Source organism: Maniola jurtina, chromosome 6 (assembly GCF_905333055.1).
Source record: "Maniola jurtina chromosome 6, ilManJurt1.1, whole genome shotgun sequence".
Classification (NCBI taxonomy): Eukaryota; Metazoa; Arthropoda; class Insecta; order Lepidoptera; family Nymphalidae; genus Maniola; species Maniola jurtina.
This window is the reverse complement of record NC_060034.1, coordinates 10980059-11004467: the sequence shown is the minus strand read 5'-3', so window position 1 is coordinate 11004467 and position 24409 is coordinate 10980059. Positions and strand designations below refer to the sequence as shown.

General features: G+C 36.1%; 1 protein-coding gene across 4 annotated transcripts; it reads right to left on the bottom strand.

The window, feature by feature from the left end:
• Nucleotides 1–1013: 1013 nt before the first annotated feature.
• LOC123866324 (low-density lipoprotein receptor-related protein 4) lies at nucleotides 1014–24191 on the bottom strand. 4 transcript variants are annotated; one of them, XM_045907801.1, is made up of 35 exons: nucleotides 23938–24191; nucleotides 20718–20906; nucleotides 19764–19952; nucleotides 19295–19410; nucleotides 18923–19127; nucleotides 18297–18426; nucleotides 15227–15333; nucleotides 14603–14762; nucleotides 13976–14126; nucleotides 13417–13727; nucleotides 13144–13330; nucleotides 12844–12997; nucleotides 12527–12736; nucleotides 12159–12340; nucleotides 11852–12015; nucleotides 11630–11767; nucleotides 11240–11345; nucleotides 10921–11071; nucleotides 10478–10639; nucleotides 10096–10311; nucleotides 9809–9998; nucleotides 9591–9681; nucleotides 9333–9495; nucleotides 9122–9255; nucleotides 8958–9045; nucleotides 8669–8774; nucleotides 8283–8586; nucleotides 7872–8200; nucleotides 7524–7647; nucleotides 7325–7423; nucleotides 6824–7063; nucleotides 6396–6654; nucleotides 6092–6286; nucleotides 5173–5342; nucleotides 1014–4914 (listed from the first exon to the last, which is right to left on the bottom strand). In XM_045907801.1, the coding sequence occupies exons 2-35, from the start codon at nucleotides 20812–20814 to the stop codon at nucleotides 4771–4773; spliced, it is 5772 nt and encodes a 1923-aa protein (XP_045763757.1). In that variant the 5' UTR covers nucleotides 20815–20906; nucleotides 23938–24191; the 3' UTR covers nucleotides 1014–4770. The 4 variants fall into 4 exon arrangements, with proteins under 4 accessions (XP_045763757.1, XP_045763756.1, XP_045763758.1 ...); XM_045907800.1 differs by having other exon boundaries at nucleotides 6824–7067; nucleotides 7329–7423; XM_045907802.1 differs by having other exon boundaries at nucleotides 5173–5339; nucleotides 6824–7067; nucleotides 7329–7423.
• Between the last annotated feature and the right edge of the window lie 218 nt (nucleotides 24192–24409).

Genomic DNA, 24409 nt, shown 5'->3' with positions numbered 1-24409 from the left:
TAAATATTGAAAATTAATAATTTTGGAACTTGACTTTGGAAAAATACTTATTAAGTGTTATATATATATTATACTATATTTTGAGCGTTGACTAGGTATAAAATCTAAACGGAATATAATGTATCCATTATAATGCATGTATTAAAGATCTGAATACGTTTTAAATAAAATTTTATTTCAATTACTTCCCATAAATTAAACAAAATAATAACATTTAAATAGTATTATAACGTTACACACGTTAGACAAATGCAGCCGGAAGCCTTTTTTAGGGTCCGTCCGTCGTGTCTATCAAGAAAACCTATAGGGTACTACCTGTTGACCTAGAATCATGAAATTTGGCGTAGATAGGTCTTATAGCACAAGTAAAGGAATAAATCCGAAAACCGTGAATTTGAGGTTATTCATTAAAAAATCAAATGTGTTTCAGTTCAGCTTATCGCAAAATAGGTTCACACTAATGTGAATTATTTAAATAAATAGTAAATACCATAAAGTGCATACTTACAAATTCTTTGTCATCTGGTACAAAATCAGTTGAAACTCAGAAAGGGTCTCAGAAACTGGTAGCACCCTAGAAATTTTTGCTCAGGCCACTGAAATCTATAACATATCAAAATCCCGGGACATTTAACTTTAACCACATTTTCCATATTTTAGGCCTGGGGTTCTTTCAGCTATCTTAGATCCCAAGACTTTAGGCCGGGTCTTTTCTTTTTATAGTATTTACTACTAAACCCGACCACGCTTCGCTGTCTGTGTAGGTCAATGCCTAGGTATTCTATACAATACCGGATTATATAGATTGATGGTGACATATATATAAAGATTGAGACAGATGGCCAATGTATCGATTTATCAATGTTCACTGTTCTTGTACTCTTCGAATAGCTTAATTTCGTTTTGCTGGATCGGTTTTAATAAGACTTGCCTAGGTCCTTGACGGCACAGTTAAAATTGAAATATACTTGCCTATATAGGTACCTATTTCTGGTAAGAAATAAAACAGCAAATTATTCGAATAATTTCTATTTTAAATTTCAGTACAATAATAAATCTGCCAACAGTTTTGACACCTCATTTTAAAGGAGGCGAAAGGTGTAAAAGCTGTTTGTCTATGTTACCTTATAAATATCGTCATATATTTAATAAATATTATATTAATATTATGGAAAAAAATATTAAAAAAGAATTAAATACACGATTGGCACTGTACTTATATTACTTAAAAATAAAGTTATTTTTAAAAATGTAAAACGAAAAGTTAGTCTAATAAATAAACGTGTGCGTTTTTAGCACCTTACATCAGATCTGAAAACACTCGAATCCCTTGTGGAAAAAGTAATTTAAAAATATTAAAAAATTGCCATTTATTATCCACTCAATATCCAAAGCATCTTTATCACAGCACTCAACGTTCTTGCCCTTACTAACTACTATTAGTAAAAATAAAATATCGGAAGTTTTCGATTCAGTGAAGTTGTTTTTTTTTGTTAAGATTCATCCGCATAATAAACCACTAAAACAGGCTGCAGCTATTGTTATTTATGTCTTACTAGGTATAATATCTGTATTTAAAGGCTATATAATAATAATAAATAAATAATAAAATAATTTAATCTCGCCTGCTATCTTCATAGATTTGAAAATTAAAATTCGCCTAAGTAAAATCTTTCACTATTTCAACGAATGATATCTGTTAAATCGATTTGAAGAGGTAGTGGTTTGTTCATACGGATGAGTAATCAATCAATTTTTATATTATTTACAATTATACATGTTGTAATTTTCTGAGGTAAATAAAGACAATCTGTTTATTTGATAACAATAACTATCCTATAACTAAGATGAAACTTCATATAAAACTTTCCATGACAATCCTCTTTACTTCGCCAGCCCTAGGGGCTCCTGTTAACAAGGGACCTCTCATGTAATCGATGTAAGTAATTTTAAGTAGTTCTGCCTTTTCCAAACATATTTACCTATATATTTGAGTAACACGAACCTCTTCTGAAACTTTTTCACTAACTTCTATAGTTTATAAAGGGTATATATTATTTTATTATTTATGTAAGTATTAGTAAATCGTAAAAATGATGATAGTCATAAAGTAATAATTTAGATCACAATTACTGAGATTTATCATCGTTAATAGGAGCCATTTAGGGAGTGTCTTCCAACGATATTATATTTAGAAATCTACAGCTTTGTGGGAACATTTACTTTATAATTGCTGCTATTCGCATTCATTTAAAAAAGTCATAAATATCGGCCAAGTCTTTGAATAGAGTACCTAGGTGCACATATAGTTTCAGTTTAAGCTGACTCGCTGTGTACGTTGTATTCAGGTGTAGCAAAAATCTAATGCACACGAGTCATTTGTATGTTGTATATTAACAATTTTTAAAATATTAAATTGTAGGCACGTACCTACAATCTACATATTATATTATTTTTAGGACTTGTTGAAACGATATCAAAACATGAATTACCAGTATGTACTTTACGGTTTCATTAATAAATAAATACGTATAATTATTGAAACCATAATAAATCTTAAATGTACCCTAGGTACCTAAATGCAAAATATTTATATAATATTTAGAACAGTGCTTAACTATCTCAAGATTTGCATTGCCTATAAACTATGAAGTTAACAACAAAATTATGACACATCAAATAGAATTGAAAATGGATATTTTATTTTTATGATATTTATCTATTTATTTGTGCTCGCGTCCATTCAAACAATCTTTCTTGTAAAAAAAATCCCAAGAGAATTTGATTCTCAATAAATGTATTCATCCCGAAACCGAACTTTAATATTGTTTCAGAGTTCAGAACGGTCTAATATTATCCTAACTTAAAATTCTAACACAATAAGATCTCAGTTTATTTAAATCTATTGAGCATGCAAAAACTATGCGGGATATATATAAAAACGAGCATAATATTATTAAAATAATTTTATGTGCGTTGTAAATCATATTTATCGTCGGTAGACTTTACCCATTGATTCTCGTTCTAATCTACCTTAGATATAAAAACCCTGTGACATGTACGCCGCCTGGTAGCGACAATGATTTTTTGTGAAATCGAAAATTAAATATCAATTTAAACCTATACATATTATATGCCGATGATCTTTACATCAGATTCTGTAACATAAATTACTTATTTAGTAACATCAAATAAACAGATATAGGTACATAATTATCTAGATTAACCTATTAAACCAATCATGATGATATGAGGCGACCATTGTACGGGGCAGCCCACGATTTAGGTTACGTTAAAAGCGAAATAAAACAATATTCACTTCAACGTGATAAAAATAAACTATTATATACACTCTGTCAGACAAAAAGTCATGATTAGTACTAATTAATTATTTACATTGATATATTTTATTGTCACCAATGATCGTGGTGAATTAACTCTAAGAGCTTTAATTTTCGTTTTCTAATCACATATAGAACTAAACTTAATTTTATATTTCAGCAACGGAACACTGACTGAAGTAAAGAGGTGGGGATACCATCCACACATTAGCTTAAGTAAAAATAATATTCCTTTCACCCCCAACCCCTTAAATCTATATAATTGTTATAAAGTTATTATAACATTACACTCTAACAACGGTCGTCTTCGCCCGCTTCCCGTGAGCCCCGGGAAGCCGAGTGAAGGTCGACAGATATAAAAATAATACAAAGATTTCCTTACACACCTATTTTATACCATATGTGTTAGTTTATTATCATTAATTTTATGGCATATGATACCTTTAAAAAAATTAATGGTAAATTAATAATAATAAGTCATTTCCCTAACAAAGACAGCAAGATCAATAATTATATTATTTGGCTTGAGGAAAAAATTGCCAACTGATATTAAGTATTATAGGTATGTGTAGGATATTTTCAATATTGGACAATGAATAGGTATCTCTGTTATACTTTTAATAAGACATTCATATAACGTTTACCGATAAGATATAATATATTTACATAGGTACTGATTTCACTTTTCTATAACTACCTACACTATTTGAGATACGTAACAGTTAATTGTAATCAAGTGTCGGATATAATGTCATAATATGGTTATTTATTTTCATGACTACCCACACATATTTTGTGATAATTATAAGTTTACTTTAAATCATAATGTTATTAGTAATAACCAATTAAGGTGTAATAATGTAACGATATATATCTATAGTTACATTAAATAGGTATCAAAATGTATCATTTCCTGGAATTGACTTTAATAATGGGTTAATTTGTCCCTCGTGTAACTAGGTACCTGTTGTATAATAATGAAGTCATTGTTTTTTGAGACTTAAAAAAATTCTTCATGTACCTACAGTAGAATAAAATTTTATTTTGTGTAGTCCAATACACACAAACAAAAGGTACCTAACACAAATAGTCGTCATTATCAATTGTGATGAATTTCAATTGTTGTGATATTACAATATACGCTAACTCCGGATCAGTGTTGTCTAACAACTCAGATTTTGTAATGATTAACAATAGTAGATGTTTTATCTACTCTATGCCTTCTACCATTAGCTACCAGCACTAACTCGAAGAATCTATTGGAAAACGAGAGGCTTTCACTCAATGGGTAAACTTTTTGAAATCACACATCCGAGATTTAACAGTATGTATGAGGTATTCCACAATTCTTTGAATGAATGTCTGACGTCTTCCAATCCGTGGCCGTATCGTAGCTGTCGCGTCGTAAAAGTCGTGTCGTGTTTTGGTTTCAAGCGAATGGATGCAATGTGACGGGCTCGAAGTCATCGTTCGCCGGTTTAGGCGGGCGTCGGTGCGGCGGGGGAGGGGGCGGAGGCGGGGGTGGCGGCAACAGGCTCGTCCCCTCCGGGATGTACACATTCGTTACGCGACCCTGTTACAGATTTGCAGAATGATACCTTTTACCAGAATTTATTAAAACACTGACAGACTCGATCTTCATCATAGATTACTGATTTGTGATGTGCAAAAAATTTAATTCCTTGGCATTAATATTTTTATTATGCTCAACTCACTACACACTGGTTTTGTATAGCAAGGGCTGCTGGTATTGAGAGATAAATTAATTAACTAAATTGACAACTATATCAATCAAATATCAAATCAAATATTTCAAATCAAAAGTTTGTACCTGGCTTTTGTCATATTTGAATATGCCCTGGAATCGAGTTTGTCGCCTCTCCAGCGGTTCCCCTGGTGTAGTCGTACAGCTGTAGTTTGGGTTATGGAATGAAATGTGGCCCGTGGTATCTCGGTAGTTCTCCTTCAGTTCTCCTCGACGTGCCCTACGTATTTTGACTACTTGAACAATAAAGGAAAGTCATTAGTGTAGCAGCACAGTTTTATTTCACAGCAGAGCTTTTGACCTACTAAACTATCAGTTACTAAAGTTAGACAAAAACTATGTCTAACGTATCGCATAAGATGGTGGATCTGTTGAGATATTGGCGCGAGAACCAAACTAATTTTGTGAAATGACGCTGGCTCTAATGATTATATTAGAATGCAGCGTGCCTCAAGGAGGATTGACTTCTGTGGACTTCTTCACCATTTATGTTAATGATCTGATTTTTAGAGTAGATTGTCTTATAGGTACAACATGCAATAATAATATCAACTATGCTGATGTTATGGTACTTCCCCTATGGTAGTCTCTTAATCAGGGGACTTAGACGACTAGTCAGCATCTGCGAGCAATATGCCAGAGATCACAGCCTTAAATATAATGTTAAAAAGACGCAGATGATGGTTTTCCCTGCAGGTTTTACCTGCACTGTATTTAAACCGAGAAGTTACGTGCTAACCAACACTATTGAACGAGAAAGAAGGGATTTCGTAAATAAATAATTATTATTAGTAGGTAGAAACCTCCTTTTGCGGGCAATTTTTAATTTTAATTTTATTTCATTCTACTGTCTTTAAACATTGATTGGTACGTTTGTATGTTATTTTATATTTAAAATGGGTTTAAAAATTGCCAGTAATTTAAAATTTAAAAATGACTGTAATAGTAATCTGCAGTTACGATAGAGAACTCCTTAGATACTTACAGCAGAAAAAACCGACCGCCAAGAGGCAGACGGCTATGAAAAATCCTACCATCACACCAACAACAATAACACCAAAGTTTGCTTTTGGTGCTTGCGTGCGTGTAGGCTGTTTTGTGCTCCCGACAGCACTATCCACATAATCGTAAAATGACGGGTAATGTGCTGGCATTCTCAATCCGACGCGCAATTTTGGAGCTGCAACAGATATAATTTTTAAGGAAACCGTTTGTGAGCTATCGTGCATCAATAATATCAGCGATTTCCGAGACAGTCATAATTCTTTTCTCAATATAAGTAAACTTACTTGATACACAAGTTCTATCATCAAAGGCATCAGGACAAGCGCAAACGTAATCATGCCCCCTAAATAGACACAGATGAGAACATCCTCCGTTATCCTCCTTGCATGGATTCCAACCGTGTTGTTTCTCTGAAGATACAGCTTTTATCTCCATGACCATTTCCAAATCCGTCCGTATTGCGGTGATGTTCTTGCCCGAGTCTTTGTCGGCGCGAATTACTGACTTTTTGTACCAGTCCGTCCAGTATATGAACTGCTTAAACTGAAACAATTTTCATTGTAAGAAATGGATTTTGTTTGAAGGAAACCCATAGGTGCCAATGGCAATAATACGATTTTTTTAAATATTATGCATTAATTGAATCTCATCGAGAATATAAAGGTTTATAAAATGATTTTCGGATAAAGAAATGAAAGTATACATTTTTTACCTGAGTCATCCCAAATGGATTTTTAGCCTCTGGAATAAGTTGCACTCTATGCTGTCCATTTAAATCTGCCGTATCAATCCTATCTTTCAAAGCGTCAGTCCAATAAAGCCTTCGCTCTTTGTAGTCTATCGTGATTCCGTTAGGAAACCCTAAATCCTGATTCACAATAATTTTCCTTTGGCTACCATCTAAAACAGCTCGTTCGATGTTAGGACTTTCACCCCAATCACTCCAGTACAAAAACCTAAAATTCAAATATGAGTTTATTATAATGAATCTATAATAGCTCGTTCACACAGGCTGCGTCAGCGTTGCGTAAGCGTAGACGTAGCACGTACCATTGCGTTGTAATGTATGGAACTGTATAAACTATGGCATGGACGTATGCGTAACTCGGTGTGTTAGGGGTTTACGCGCGTGACTACGCACGTGTCACGTATACGCAATTGGTGTGAATCGGGCTTAAATTGAGGTTTAGAGGGAGTTGCGCCTTAATCATACGTACCCTTTGGCAGGGAACAAAGCAAGTGCTCTAGGTTCAGTCAATCCTGTTATTAGCGTCTTTCTCGATGATCCGTCTAATCTCGCTACTTCTACAACCTATAAGAAAAATATAAGTAGTATGTCGTAGTGTACCTTATTTATCATTTTATTTTATTTTAAACAAGTAAATTTTAATAAATTGAATTTTTATTAATACCTTAAAATCATTATCAGTCCAATAAATATTATTTGCAACCCAATCGACGCCAAGACCGTTTGGTGTATCGAGTCCTGTATTTACTATCACATTAGTTTCGCTCATATTTTCCATGTTAATAGATCTAATAACAAAAACATTATCTTGTAACGTCTCGTTTCAATATTCAATCCATCGACAATTTATTTAGCAACGTTGCTAGTTATCGTAAAAGACCATACAATTTTTGAAATGACAAATAACAACGTGGCTATGTTACTTATCGACAAATTATTATTGATAGATCGAACATTGATACCCGACATCAGTAAAATTATCTTTAAAAATTTCAATTAGGTAGGTAGTTACCTGATTTCATTGTTATTAACATCTGTAAAGAATATGAGCCTTTTCTCCCAATGAAAATCTACTGCCACAGAATTTTGGATATCCTTTATTGGTAGAGTTATATCCCACTGCTCAGGTGTGTCCAAAGATATCAGCGCAATGTTTCCTCGGGCAGCAAACACTAGGAAATTATCAGGATGCTGTTTGCAGATTTTTGGAAAAGGTTCGGTTTCGTTTTCAAATAATAAGCCTGTGGGGCATGCGCATGAATACCCATGGGGTGATCTTAGACAAAGATGACTGCAACCACCGTTATTTGTTCCACATGCGTTCTCTAATACATGATCACCCTGAAAAGTAAATCAATTGTAACATCCAAAGAACCTATTTTAACACATTTTATAATGTTTACGAGTTATTTGGATTTGATACCTGAATAGCTCTTATATCCATAAGTCCTTCAAGGTTCTCTCTAATCGTCATTTGCTCCTTTCCATTCGATTTATCAGCTCTATGAAGAGCTTTTGTTTTCCAATCAGTCCAATAGATATGTTGTCCAACTATAACAATGCCGTAAGGATACGGGACTTGGCTGAGGAGAATGCGACGATCGTTGCCGTTGAAATCAGAACTCTCTATGGTATACATTTTAGCGTCGTTCCAATAAAGGCGACTTTCAATTCGATCAATAGCAAGTCCATTTGGCCATTTGATGTTATTATCAACAATGATTCGTCTATAACAAATTATGTGTATTCATAGTAAGTATGTCTTTGTTAATCAATTATTATTATATTCCGAGGAACTGAAATATTTACCTGTTTTTGCCGTCCATATCAGCTCTCTCAATTTTAGCGGACGTTCCCCAATCAGACCAAAACATAAATCCATTTTCATAGTGTAAAGCTATGGCTCTTGGAGAATCTAAAATGTATAAAATATGCTAAAACTTATTAAGAGTTAAGCACAAATCAATTGACTTTAAGATATTGCGTATCATTAAAACAGTATAAAAAGTCATGTGTTACAAAATTATATACAAAAGACAGTAAGTACATCTCTATTTTTGTGCCCTAATATAGCATATCAAAAGCGTCAAGTGCTTACCTAAACCAGTCCATACCAGAACTTTTCTATTCCTTCCGTCTAATTCTGCCACCTCAATGCTATTCCTGCCACCATCGGTCCAGTAGATCTGCCAAAAAGGAATATTTAATTTTAATATTTCCAATATCTTATACACAAACAAAAAGGTTAAATGATAACATTACCTTTCTCCCTGCAGAGTCTATAGCGATACCATCAGCTGTATGGAGACCCCGTCCAATTATAGTTTCGTTTTCTTTACCTTCCTTATTTGCTCGTTTAATTTTTCGCTCTCCAGTATCAGTCCAATAAATAAGACCTACAATACAGAAATATCTTTAAATCTTCTGACACGAGTAAAATATATTTTTATAATCTCATCTTGGTTGTTCTTACCTGTTTTCTGATCAACGTCTACGCCTAGTGCGTTCTTTAATGATGGCAGTGGTAAAACAACATCAACTAAGTAGGGTACATCTAGCGACACTATTCTTATGTCTACGCGATGAGCAAATATCAAGAAATTAATAGGACCATTTGTGCAAGTCCTTCCATCCTTCTGCAAAACAAACAGAACCGTTCAATTACAACTAAAGTTAAAAATATAAAGAACATTTCATAATATACTGATAGATTGTAAGCAAATTGACTTACACTTAGTTTGATTCCGATTGGGCAAGCGCAAGACCGTCCCTCTGGTTTTAGAAGACACAGATGAGAGCATCCACCATTATTCTTGCTGCATCTGGACAAGTTACATAACACAAATTAAATTAAAATGTCCAGGTTCTCTAAAAAAACTAATACTGAATTTAGTTTCACCTATATAATTAATTATTTATAATTTTAGTGAATCTTTTATTAGTATCTACCTGTTAGTGCCGCCTCGCCTTTCTTTGTGAAATACTCTGACATCCATTAGACCTTCAACTTCAGCACCTAAGGTACGTCGATTTCGACCCGTAAACTTGTTTGCTGCTTGAATCGATTGTGTGTCCCAGTCAGTCCAGAATACTTCCTCCCCGTATAAGTCCAGTCCAAACGGATGTGGAAGATGTTGACCTACAAAATTTTAAGCCACATTGTTTGACGAATGCATCAGATTTACATTATTATGTCCTAAGAACTGGTTTGGAAACAAATGCTTATCAAAGCTTACCTATCAAAACATTTCGCCCTGTGCCGTCAAGGTTGGCGTATTCGATAGTGCGATTACCACCGTCCGTCCAGTAAATGCGGTTGTTAAGTAAGTCGAGGGCTAGACCATTGGGCCAAGTCATGTCGCCAAAGATGAGGCGTTTGCGGTTACCTCCATCCATATCAGCACGCTCAATACAAGGTGTTGAGCCCCAGTCAGACCAATACATTACGCCACCTGTTTTGCATAATGAAATAATTTAGTTTTAAACAAAAATGATAACTTCTCTCTAATTTCTAAATGCTCCATAGACCATAGCATATCTCTTGTGTAGTAGTATTTGAGTGTTTCTTGCAATTAGTGCAAATGAATCGTTTATTGACTAAATTAACTGCTTTATTACCTTTAGGATCAAGTACAATATCCCTAGGTTTATCAATGTTCTCCCAAGCTAACAAAGTTCTCATGGTACCGTTAGCGTTGGCAACCTCGATTCGGTTAGTTCCGGCATCCGTCCAGTAAAGCTTGTCTGTTAGCCAATCATAAGCCAAACCAGCTGGTGAAACTAAAATCAAAACATCAAAGATACCTACTAAGTCGTCACTTTTTTGACAGGCTTTTAGACAAGTAAAGTAGAAATGTGGACACATTTCTGCATCACTTCAGAAAATATTGTTTTTGTCGTTAATTTCTAATTTCTTCTATAACTTGAATAATCTTTTAAATCTAGCAATAAACCAGCATACTTATCACATATAATCCATTCAGAGAGTCTTTGTTTAAAATTTATTCAAGTAGTTCCATAGAGTTGTTATTTACAGAAATAGAAATTTTATTCGTTCTTACTTAAATTCGATCCAACGATAACAGTCTGATGAGATCCGTTCAAGTAAGCCTTGTTAATAGTATCTTTTTCAACGTCAGTCCAAAATATCGAGTTACTATTGTGATCCCAGTCGAGAGCTACAGCTGATTTGATGTTGTCCACGGGAATCACCTAAGCAGAAAACATTTGCTAGTATTAATTTTCTTTATTAGCACAATATACCATTCTTTAACAGATAAATAATATAAATAAATATAAGTAGGTATATTGGACAATTAGTTACAAGGAACGTCCATAAGGAACGTCCATAAGGAACGTCATATTTTTTTCGATAATTACCATATCTAAGGATTCCATTTGCTTCCGTGGATTGAGTTGTTTCAGTCTTATGTCCTTTCGTCGAGCATAAAGCAACAGTTTTTCTGGTGTCTGTTCACAGGTTCGACTGAAATTTTTAGGTCAAATTATTGTTAGTTGATTGTCAGAGGAAATTATTGCTAAAAATATCATGGTTCGAACATGCACTTCTTGCCAGCTAGAAGAAATAGCATGTTTTCGGTCTTAAGCCAGCACCTGTTCCTGTTTTCTGTTCCTCATTTTCCCGTTTTTACATCGCTATTTGGCCTGATATTTGGCATCCTTACACGTACCTAAGCGTCCATGCCAGTTTTAACGTCAAATTTAGTTCCAAAATGTATATATTAAGGTGCGCAGAGGAATGTCACTTACCCATCACTATTGAGATTGAATCCAACAGGACAACGGCATGAGAACCCACTGGAATTGGGCAAGCACAAGTGCGTACATCCACCATTGTTAGCGCCGCACCTATTCTTGTACGTACGAAGTTGGCGTAGAGGGTGAAAACTAAAAATGAGTACCAAAATAACATTAAATACTGCAAAAGATCGATAAAAACTTCAAAATGTGTTAGATTTAATGCACAGTCACCTCCGAATATCCATAGGGACATGTAGGCTTGCGTGAACTGTCTGTATGCCCATGCCAGTCTTCTTATTAACAGTAGAGATGCTTTTGGTATGCCAATCAGTCCAGTATATCGCATCCTCGAATAATGTTAGCGCGAATGGGTGGGGAAGTCCTTTGTTTGTTATCTAGAGGAAAATTAATTACTTATAATGTGAAGAATTTATTAGGCACCTACTTCTGTAAAATCCATAGTTAATTTCTTAAACTGTATATTTATTTTCAGCTGGTCAGTTAAAATATTATAAATCTATTTACAAAATATTGTTACCCTTTTTCTGTCACGACCATCAAATGTAGCCCTTTCAATGACATGGTGCTTAGCATCTGCCCAGTATATCTTGGAGTCCATGTAATCGATAGTCAAACCGTTAGGCCAGAATATTCGATCAACAATAACACTCTTCCGATTATTTCCGTCCATGTCTGCACGCTCTATCTTCGGATTTGGACCTAAACCAATATTATGCAAATCTTAAATACCTACTCATGTTGCGTTAAAATATGAATTTCCACTCAATATTATGGGTATGCATCAGTTTCGTCTTTTTAATTTTCTATGTTACAAATACGTAAAATGGATGATAAATAAAAATTATAGTTTTATCAGTCAACTAAATATCTTTAAGAAATTTTTACCCCAATCAGTCCAAAAGACCAGCGCATCACCAGGATGAACAGCAACAGCTCTCGGCTTATCCACGTCGCTGGCTGCCAGCACAGCTCTCTGAGATCCATCTAACGTTGCCACTTCTACTCTTCTGGTTCCAGAATCAGTCCAGAATAGCAGATCATGAATCCAATCGACTGCAACACCACCTGGCGTTTCCAAGCCCCATCGTATTACATCTGAAAATTCAAAACATTTTATACCACCTGGACTGTCCTAGTATAAGATTTTGGATCTGTATTGATTTCAAGATAATATGAAAGAGCTTATTCTCGATCGATCTTACCCGACATGTTGTTACTATCCAACCGAACTACCCTTATGACTCTCATATTATTTTCAGTCCAGAACACCAGTTTTTTTTCGTAATGGTAATCTAATGCCACTGCATTATGCAGTCCCTTAACAATTGACATGTAGTTGTCTCCAGTAAGCCAAACCTAGACAGCAAAATTTATCATATTGTTAGAAAAAATATCAATTACAGATCACCATAAAATATATCTGTTGAACTGAAATATGAAAAACTTAGAAAAAAAATTTCGTTATAGAAAAATGTCTGCTAAACTAACTGTCTAAAACTAACCTCACGAATTCCAATTCGATTAGAAAATAGAAGTGTGGGTGATTCTCCAACGGCCTTACAAGATCTACCATCAGGTCTAAGAACGTAACCCGTCATACAACCACAATAGAAGCTGCCTTGGGTATTGGAACATGTCTGAGAGCAAACTGGATCCTGTTCGTACATGCACTCATCGATGTCTTTGCAACTAAAATGATGATTATTTGAGTACAGATTCCTTGAAATACAACATACAACTTTTAAAGTAATATGGGAATTGGAGTTTGGACATACCTGTAACCATCCTCAGCTAACAAGTAACCCAAAGGACAAGAGCAAGCGGGTAAGCCATCGAAAGTTGTAATACACTGCTTTTCGCACTTGTCTTCTTTTCCACATTTTCTCTTAACAGGACACTTTTCTTCGTCGTCTCCTTGAGGGCAGTCGTTCATACCGTCACACACATGTTTTCTATTGACACAATTTCTAAACGCGTCGCTGAAGATGGACTTACACATGTACTGGTCCATTTCGCAAAATATTTGGCAATCTGATTCATCTTCGCCGTTGGTACAGTCGCGGACTCCGTCACAGAGCCAGGTTTTCTAAGAGGACAAGAATTATTTTCAATTAGGTGGTATGAAAGGTTACATTAATTCAAAATCATAATAAATGTTAACTTGAAAGTTATTTGAATCGTCAACTGTAATGTCATTAGCATATAACACCTATTCTAATTAGTTAGCTGTTGACAATTCCTGCAGATTGATTTTCAGTTCAGTGACGCTATCTGATCAATCCAAATCACTTTCTTCGAGTAATTTTTCGCTAAAAGATTGCTATGGTCACTTACGGATATGCAACGCTTGTCAGCGCAAGTATATTCGTCGGTAGTACAGTTCCTCATGCCGTGGGAGTCACAATTGGCCTCATCGTCACCATCGGCGCAGTCGCGCTCCATATCACAGCGCCAGCGGTCGGGGATGCATTTACCATCGCTGCACCTGATTCGACAACATTGATACCCGTATTCATAAACGTTACTATGAGGTCTCATAGTGCGCTCGAACGCACAGTGTCCGTTCCACCAATCAGATGACTGTATCACGTCAATTTACAATGATCTGATTGGTGGAACCTACACTATGCGTTCGAGCGCACTGTGAGACCTCATAGTATTGTTTGTGAATACGGCCGTGAATATGAAATTGAATACAAAACAATGAATTTAAATTAATCATAAGTAGGAGTTTAAGTTAGGATAATATGACTTACTAGCCCATAGGCAGGATGGTAGTAGGTTTTTTTTGCCCCTGTATCTGATCTGCTTATTGCTGCCCATCTTAGCGTACTTTAACTCTTCTCTGAGTTTACTTAGACTTAACTTGCCGTTTCAAATGAGAGTTAAGTCTATGTATAGTCAAAGTAGATACGCTCTAAATTTCAGCGTAAGTGTCCTTCAATATGGAGTTTTACTCACTTGAATTCAGCAGAATTACAGCTTCCAGGTATAATGGGGCATGAATCCTCATCAGTCCAGTCACCGCAATCATTGTCACCGTCGCATTGAAAATCTTTGCGCACGCATTTTTTGTTATTGCATTGGATTTCATTTTCACCACATTGTAGAAGATCTATGGCTGTAGGAATAAAATAAATAGGTATAAGTTAGTACATTATTTGGTTTTATTAGAAAAAATAAGGTTTTAATATTTCATATCCTGAACGAATGTCGATAATAAGGGTCCCAAAGATCTAAGAATTATTTATTTTATTTGTGTTTAATTGTACTGCAAGGTATCGTCAAAGTCTGCACCCGTACGTAGTCGAAATTCCACGGGCACGTACGAAGCGATTTGCCTCCTCGTTGTTAATTCGAACCGCTAAGATAAGGAACGCCCTTCTGGCGAACTTATATATAAAATTAAAATATTTTTTTTAACAGAGTTACAGAACTAAAAACTCACACACAATAATCTTGTGTGTGTATGACTATGAGGGCATATTATGTATGTTCTAGAAAATCCAATTACAGTAATGTTCGCATAAGACTTTAGTCGAATATAATCTTTCTAATTTTCTGAAAGAAAAAGTTTATTCTTACGACATTCAGCCTCGTCGGAGTTGTCAGGACAGTCGGCCTCCTTGTCACAACGCCAGTGAAGCGCCAGGCACTCGCCAGATCCACAAGTGAATTGATTTTCTCGGCACCTAAGAAAATTAGAACGTAAATGCAAATACACAATGGATTGAGTGGTGATAGTCTAGTGCTAAGACTTCGGGCTCCTATTTGTGGGTGTAGTGTAGTGGGTTCGATCCCGGGCACGCACTTTATCTTTTCGGAGTTAATTATGTGCGTTTTAAGTAATTAAATATATTATATCACTTGTTTTAACGGTGAAGGAAACCTGCCTTATAGTTCTCCATGTTCCCAAGGGTGTATAAAGTCATTATAATTTTCTTTGCGTCTTACCTAAAAGAAGATTTTGTACCTATGTATTTTATAAATGTTTATCTACACTAATTGAAGGAAATTCCGAATGGTTGGATAGATCATTGATTGAGATTTGAGACCTAAGGCTAATTTGGTATTGATTCGTAATATTCATTACTGAATAAAGCTAGTTAGCTATTTTTGTCGTGGTACATCATCCCTCTGTACTGATAAGTTATTATTGTGTAAAAAGTGTTTTGGTTGTATGAAGCGATCGCCCACGGAAGTCGGGTAAGTATATCGGTTCTCCTTCACAAGACACGGGCTTGAGCGTGGGCGCGTAGCCATGGCAGCGGGCGCCCCCGCCTGCGAGCCGCACATCCCGCGCAAGCCCCGTACATCCCCCGCCCGTCGCCTGCCCGCTTATTGATCTCTCGGCCGACCTAGCTAAGCTAGGGACACACTCAAAAGGCGGTCAAGATCGGATATAACTTTGAAATCTTTATTGACTTGTATTCAAATTTTGGTTTAGGTACCTACTTATTTAAATGAAAAATGACACTAAAAGTTGTAAAAAAACCTTTTTTAAAAACATATTATTTTTTTATGAACGCAGGGTTGTGGGGTGTCGTCAAAAAAATCACAAAATATTGTCAAAAAACTCTACTTAATTGACTATTGAATTGATTGGATTTTAATAAAAAGTTGCTCTTTTTTGTCTCGTGTCATTTGTCTCGAGTCTATCGTAAAAACAGCTTTATCCCTAAGGCTATTACTTTTGAATAACTTTGTTGTATTTAAAAACGAAATACTAATACGAGTTAATTATTTATTATTATGATGACAGAAGATGTAACGCAAAAGTTTTTATGCGTGATCCAATTTTCTTAGTCTATTAGTGGTTCGTCCCGAATCAACAGAAGAATATTTATCATTATTACAGGACAATGTAAAACTATTATTAATCCTTTTTTATTTGAATAGGGCAGATATTTTTTCTAAATACACCTGGGTATATTTAAATGGGAATCAGTACCTAATCAAAATTACATCTACATTCAGATACCTAAGTACTTATACGCTAAACTTATGCGTAAGCGCATTTATTAATTATTTTCCTCGAGGCCACGAGCATTATATAAATGACAATTTACAATACATTCCCACGATCATCTAAGACTGAATACATAACCACAGCTGACGTCAAGACCAGGCAAGTTATTCAGCAAATCAAATTAAGCAAATTGCAAGCGTGCGTCATCATCAGTCCCTTGTTTTATTTTGATATCCCAACTAGTGACGATGGTAAATTCGTTAAGTACCATTATGTCAATTTACGTCACAAGGGGATAAATCCTATAGCATGCATAGAAAAACAATGTTCATGAATTGAAATAAAATAACTGCTTCAAATGCGACCCGAAAAATATGAGCCAACGGTCATATTCAAAATTACTCAAATTTTAGTGTTAAGTTTCAATTTAGAGTAAATAGTTTTGTTCTCATTTTTTTTTTGAAACTTTTTTAATTTATTTTTGAATAGGCTCGTCATTTGTTGCTATTTCTGGAGTTAAACTCCATTCGATTTTTAGAATGATATGAATATATGATTTTGATGTATGCTAAAAGTAAAATAAACTTTCAATCACTTCGCGCATTAGCATAGTGGAAGTCTGTGAAGATAACTCGAGGCTTGTGGGATTTTTTTGTAAACAAACAATTCATTTCATCGTTTAAAATCTTGAAGATGTCGAGGAAGTGCCTTTTATTGTATTAAGAGTTGAAATATCACTAGCTAAATACCTACCTATGCCAGGCCTAAACTTTTTCCATCAATAAACAAGGAAGAACAAAAGTAAAACCTTACAAAAACACTCGATGGTCGAATTGCTAACAGTGAGGGGCATCACTGTAGGTGGGGAGCGAGCTATTATAATTTGCAGTCTCCTCACAATAAGTACGTAGGTATAGCTCGGTACTCAAGCATTTTGTTTTGCTATGATGACGCTCGATATAAGTGTTCGTTCGTATTGATCGTGGAACCTATATATCAATGTATATTTCACTAGCTGGCTCCCTCCAGCTTCGCTTGAATGGAATTTTTGAAAATGTCTGAAGAGTGTAAATTGTAATTTCCAAAAATGCCAAACGCGCACCTATCTTTTACATTTTTGCCGGAAAGCCCAAATAGCAATTTTCATCGACAGATACCTACTTAAAAAATGAGGGACTTTCATACAAACCTTCGTCCCCTATTTACCTAATCCCCTTGGGGATGGAGTTTCTACAACCCCTGAAACAGGTATTTTTTAATTTTTAACTAAGTATAAGGCAAATAGCAATTTTATAGATAAGTAACTTTTTCATAATTACATTGCGGCTATATTTAAATTTTTATTATTCGTTGTTATAGTGGCAATAGAAGTACACACTCAGTGAAAATTTCATCTCTCTACCTACTACGGTTCATGAGATACAACCCGCTCACAGGTTCACCCTCTATAACCCACTCCCTTAGGGGTGGAACTTTACTCACGCTTGAAGATCATGAACTGCAACGTGGCGCTACTAAATGTCCATGCCAGTCGCTTAGATGGTTAAAAATACATATCGAAACAGCATCGGCAGTAAAGGGCCCGTGGTCTAAACGGACTAAGGCATTCAATGGCCGCGATAGTTCAATCCCTGCCAGTTCCGCAATTTTTGATATGTATTAAAAATATTTATTAAGGTTACTTACTTCCCCTTGGGGCAGTGGTTTTCATCGGAGTTGTCTCGGCAGTCGTTGTCGCCATCGCACATCCAGTCGTTGTGTATGCAAAGTCCATTGGCGCATTGGAACTGCTCCGATGTGCAGTTTACTGAAGTGCCTGTATAACAGAAATGTTTACTGAATATACCTAGAACAAAATTAAAGCTAAATATTAACAGAGTTCGGTGTTTCCTTACCGAGGATCACTTACTCACAAGGATCTCAGAGTTTAACAATGAATATTTTATGTGCCTACAGTATCTACAATTCAGTAGGGTACACATAGAACAATCGGTGAAGACGAAAATATAAAATATTAAAAAAACGTCGCTCGCCACAACGAGTTTCGTCGGAGAAATCCCCACAGTCGTTGTCTTCGTCACACATTCAGTGTAGTGCGTTGCAAACGCTGATGCTGTAGCATATGGATATGGTGCGTTTCTCCTGCTCGTCGCGTTTATGCTACAAACTTAAAATTTGTCGCTTACCACAATGAGTTTCGTCGGAGAAATCTCCACAGTCGTCTCCGTCACTAGTCAGTCGAGTGAGGTGGCATATGGTGCCATTTTCATCCTCGTCGAGTTCATACTACAAACTTGAAATTCGTCGCTTACCACAATGAGTTTCGTCGGAGAAATCCCCACAGTCGTTGTCTCCGTCACACAGCCAGTCGAGTGCGATACACACGCTCGTGCTGTGGCATATGGTGCGGTTCTCGTTCTCGTCGCAAGTCGGCGTGCAGCCTGCTTCGTCTTCAGCATCGACGCACTCTACTTTTCCGTCGCAGCGTTTCTCCATCGGTATACATTTGCAGGATGCCTGATTGAATAAAAACTAAATTTTAATTATATAACTAGGTGAAGTGTCTGAACCTATGAAAATTTCAATTTAACAATCCATTAGGTACCACATGATTTTTTATGATTTAACTTACCTACTTTAATAAAAAAATAGGAATATGCAAAGTTAATTTTCTGTGGTTTTACCTGGCACGAGAAAAATTCTTTGGAGCACGGTATGTGGCAGCCGCCATCATCTGTATCTTGATCGTCTTCGGCGACAACATAGGATCCCTTAGGATTCACGTGTATACGACCGTTTGCTAGAAAGAAAACGTTGATAAAACATTTGACACAGGGCGTATGAGCAAAACTGTACTTATTTACTATGACGGTATTGTTAATTAGGTTATTTCACTTCTGCTGTACGATCAAAAATATTCTTATTATAGTTTAGGAGGAGCAACGGAGTCTATAGGTTGTTTCGTCTTTTATCTTTATCTTGTTTTTTATTCAAAATTAAAAACTAGCATGAACATAATCTACCAAATAATTAAACAGGCTGGTTAGTATATGGAAACATTCTTCTTTATCTATGATCCTTGCGTTACCCATCTTACATACTATCCCAGGTGGAAAGCTTGACCTAGAGTTTTAACAACTGTGAATAACTTACGGTGCCAAGAGTCAACTCTTGTGTAAGGGCTGTGTGGTCGGAATCCGGGCACCTGTATGGGCCCGGCCACGCCTGCTGGTGGTTGGTACGGTGGCACGCGGCCGATGGCGGAGCGCGTGTCCGGAGGTTCCGCCGTGCCATTACCCGGGCGGGGATGTGGCGCTGGTGGTGGTGGTTGATCGGCGAGAACTAAGGGATATCATAATTTGTATTTGTACATGTATTAACATTCCATCTACACGCACGAAACGTTTTGCGTCATCATTCCTCACACGCATAGCTGCTAAGCTTTGGAATACTCTTCCGCGATCTGTGTTTCCTACCAATTATAATCCGGGTATCTTTAAAACAAGAGTAAATTGAGGCATCTTCTAGTCGCGTCCCATCTTAGGTCACATCATCACTTTCCATCAGGTGCGATTGTGGTCAAGCGTGTAAATATGTATAATGTAAAAAAATGCTGGTATTTTGGTTTACGCAGTAAAATTGTTGTAATTTAAAGTTTTCTTTTATTTTTGAAATAACAGCCTCGTTAGGCAAATAGCCACACGGCTAGCGCTAGAGTTAGGCGCAAGGTTAGCGCTAAACTAGACCTCAAGTGGAGAGCTGCGTCGTCGAAAAGATCGCACTTCTGAAACTTGGATACGCTCGTCGGTCATAATATTATGTTAACTAAAGGCAATGGTTCTGTCTCTGTCATGACAAGACGAAGGCAAAATCCTCTTAAAGAAAGCAACTAAAGCACAAATCATCATTTTGAAGATAAAATCTGATAGCAAGTCGCAAATAGATGACCTTTACAAACTATGATAAAGTTACGTCGCCCCTCTGGAGACGTGTAGTCAAATCTGTTCCATGATGGCAAAGCTTCAAAGCGGATTTGAGATTTGGCAGTACTAGTTGGATTTATGATTGAAGTGTTGAAGTGGGACTAAAATTCCTACCAATTCTTACCGCAAATCCAACAAGTTGCCAAAAGGGTCAATTGGACGGCAATCGTAGCCGGCACCAAGGCCGCTCGGGCCTGCCGCAGAAAGCGTCGCATCTCCATCTAGGTGACTTGAGCTGCTTCCGCGCGTGATATGACCCTCAATGGTTGCAGCATGGCTTCACCACACTACAACGCTCTACACGTTCACTTATCTGCATAAACGAAAAAATGACTACAATAAATTTCTACGCTCACGAAAATAAATTGGGCGATGTGCTAAGTGCGCTTTCTTCATCCCACTTTTCGCACTTTCCTAAAATCGACTATACAGCGCAGTTACACAGAAGTTTGCACAAGGCTTTCCCAATCTAAAACACAGTAGCTTAGTCGGGAAAGCAGTCTAGTTTTAGGGTTAATATTAGATAGTATATGTTTCTATTTGATTAATATTAGGTAAGGTGCTATCTAAGCAGTTATTCTTGAGTTAGAATTGAAGAGGACAGAAGTATTTTGGAGTATCAGCCCAGTTATAGAGATATTTATCGAAATTAAAAAGAAATAAAAATAATCTACTCAAAGTATGAAATATCTACCACCCACCTAAACTGGGCTATGTTTAAATATTTATGTAAAACTTGTTATTTAGTTTTCTGGATATTAAAGTAAAATTGTACTTTCATGTCTTTAGCACATTGGCGCATTCGCTACGTATCTACGTATGTACCTACCGCGTGCGATTCAATGCGTGATGCGATCCAATGGCGCTACCTACTGTAAATAGTGTAATAGGTTACTGAGAAGTAAATAGGTAGATAAACGGCGCAGAATAGATAATTTCATTCTCGGTACAGAGTTATTGCCGATGCAAATTGCTCCATTGTGTAATTGAGCACTGAGTTGTTTTGTCACACTTCTATATCGCAAAAAGCAGGATGCTTGAAACACATCGCTTATCTGAAACCCACCAATATTATCGCTTTATTGTTTTCTTACTTTTTATTAGGTTTTTATTAATTTGATAAATGATTTGTTCGTGGTTTGTATGTTGTCATTCCGTTGAAATTTTTAACAGATTTTTCGGCTACTTCTAACAATTAATGTCCGATTAATTAATAAAATTTTAATAAAAATAAAATTGGAAGGCGTAGGTACGTACCTACCTATGTCTTTTGTGAGCAAATATTTTTATCCATATCTAACAGATAGCTTCTTTTTTGAAAATACATAGGGTACTGTGTTTGTGACTTGTAATAGATAAGGAGGTACATCACTATTCACTACCCATATTATAAATGCAAAATGGTGTTTGTTTGTTGGTTTGTTCTTTAATCACGCCGCAACGGAGCAACGGAAAATCAAAGAGTTTCCACAGGATTTTTAAAACTTTAATCCGCGCGGACGAAGTCGCAGGCATCAGCTATTCGTTAAATAAACAAAGCCGAATGTTGTAAATATCACAATAATAAGACGCAATCCTTTTAAAGACGCAGCCTTATTGAAAATTCGCAATTCTATTGGATAATGTAAACGCATGCGCCGAAATGGTTACGCGCTACTTGTTGATCCCGTTTCCATTCACCACGCACCGAGCCGCGCAATTTACGACTTAGGGCTCGCGCACACTACACACATCTCAAAGACTGACTGACTGACTGACTATCACAGGATACTCTTGAGAAATGAACCTGTTACAAAATCATCCAAACATATTATTTTACCATACAAAAGCCGATTAACAACTCTACTGTTGGTTCACCTCGTAAATTATAAGATCTGTCTACACGACATCCTCGCACTTCGCACTTTAAATTGAAAAAGAAACAATTCTCTTAATAGCTTAAGATCTAGGTGCTGATATTACCAATTAATTAACCTGGATGATAAAATGCAAAAGAAATACGATATCTAATTAAAACAGCGTTTTAAACTTGAAATATAAGTGTGTGTGCTAAATACCATCTCTGAGAATTGCATTAGAACTTTGAGTTACAATAAATGTTTTTAAATTAAAATATGTATCTACGTACTTACTGTAGGCTAATATCCACTATAATACTCGTAACAGCTATATTTTTTATTGGTGGGCAAAAAAATAGGCGAGGTCTTGTAATAAACATACACAGGACACAATATTCAATTCATAGTAAAGAGATAAAGTATTTAGTTACCTGTGTAGGTACTTAACAAAATACTTTTATGCCGTCTATTAGATTAGGACATGATTGGGTTTATATTATTAATATTAAGTAAGTTGGTATTTTCAAAGCACGATACTTGCTTTAGCACTAACTGAGATACCTATAATACAGTTAAGAATGATAAAAGTCTATTTATAAGCAGATACCGACTATGCTATACCTACTTACCTACGGCTGTATAACCATTGATAATAATATGCACACACTAATACTATCCATCAGAATTATTATGTCTGTTAGACTTATTAACGAAAAATATAATATGATATTATAATATAGGTACAATGTTATTGGTCGAACACCGAAAACTCAACGGTTAAGATCGTAATGTATTTTGATGTTTTTGGCATATTTTAACAACTGTCCTAGATCCTCTTAACTTTTAAGATGCGTTTCAGTATTCGGGGATAAGTAAATATTTCATTTATATAAAGCAAGTTTATAATGACAATATTTACCGTGTAGCTGGGAAACTGGGCGATCAATACGGACGAGAGGGCTGCGCGGTGCGCCCACGCCCTCCCGCGCACTCTACCCTCTCTGAAACTAAACGCCTGCCTCCTGCCGCCTACTCTCACGACCATGAAATCTTTTACCACGTCAAACCGTAAATCAATAAAATACCTTACTTTCCTCCTAATATTTATCTCATTACTATGCCCGCGACTTTGTCCGCGTGGACTATACAAATTTCAACCCCCTATTTTACCCCCTTACGGGTTGAGTTTTCAAAAATCCGGATTTTCGGATGTCTACGTCGTAATAGCTATCTGCATGCCAAATTAAGCCCGATCCGTCCAGTAGTCTGAGCTGTGCGTTGATTGATCAGTCAGTCAGTCAATCAGTCAGTCAGCTTTTCTTTTTATATATTTAGATTACAGTGAAAACGAATGTCTTTTTGAAAAACCTTAGTTAAACACATGAATGTTTCTTCTAGTTTATCAAATATAAATAGCGTTTTGTTTTTAGTTTTCTCACTATTTTCACTATTTACTTTACAAATCAATGATGAAAACTGAAAATGATATTGTAACAGATCGCTTACCGTACTTCAATTGCTAATACGACGCAACATTTTCCAAGCGACACAACACAAACACTGAATAACGCACTGAAACGATGTCTTTGGAAATAGTAAAGCAGTCACTGTAGCTTTTGGGATTCACTTAATGTTTTTCTATGTATTATTGTTAATTAGCGTAACATTATGTGTTCCCGTAGCGCGATTGGGAAGGTACTAGGCGATCTGGACCCTGGGTACAGCCCCCCGCACCGCGGCCGTCCCGCGCAGTCTGCGCCTGTTCAATGAATGGACTTGCCCGTACCTAGCTCCTATTTAAAGTCCCTTTTAACAGTCGCCTACATTTGTGTTACTTATATCGGTTCCTCAATAACAGTCGATGAAAATAGACGATGTACTTATAAATATATAGTTGAATAAACCCCTACTTGTACTCGATAGTGATACTACTTCGGTTCTTATTAGATAGGTAGATTATTGTAGCTCAGTAATCAGT

Excerpts from the sequence above, each read along its gene's own strand:
- LOC123866324 (XM_045907801.1), bottom strand. The coding sequence starts at position 20,814 with ATGGAGATGCGACGCTTTCTGCGGCAGGCCCGAGCGGCCTTGGTGCCG. Across the intron at positions 11,346-11,629 it reads TTCAATCTCAATAGTGATGG|TCGAACCTGTGAACAGACAC; the intron begins GTAAGTGACATT and ends TAAAAATTTCAG. Across the intron at positions 8,201-8,282 it reads TGGATATAAGAGCTATTCAG|GGTGATCATGTATTAGAGAA; the intron begins GTATCAAATCCA and ends TTTACTTTTCAG.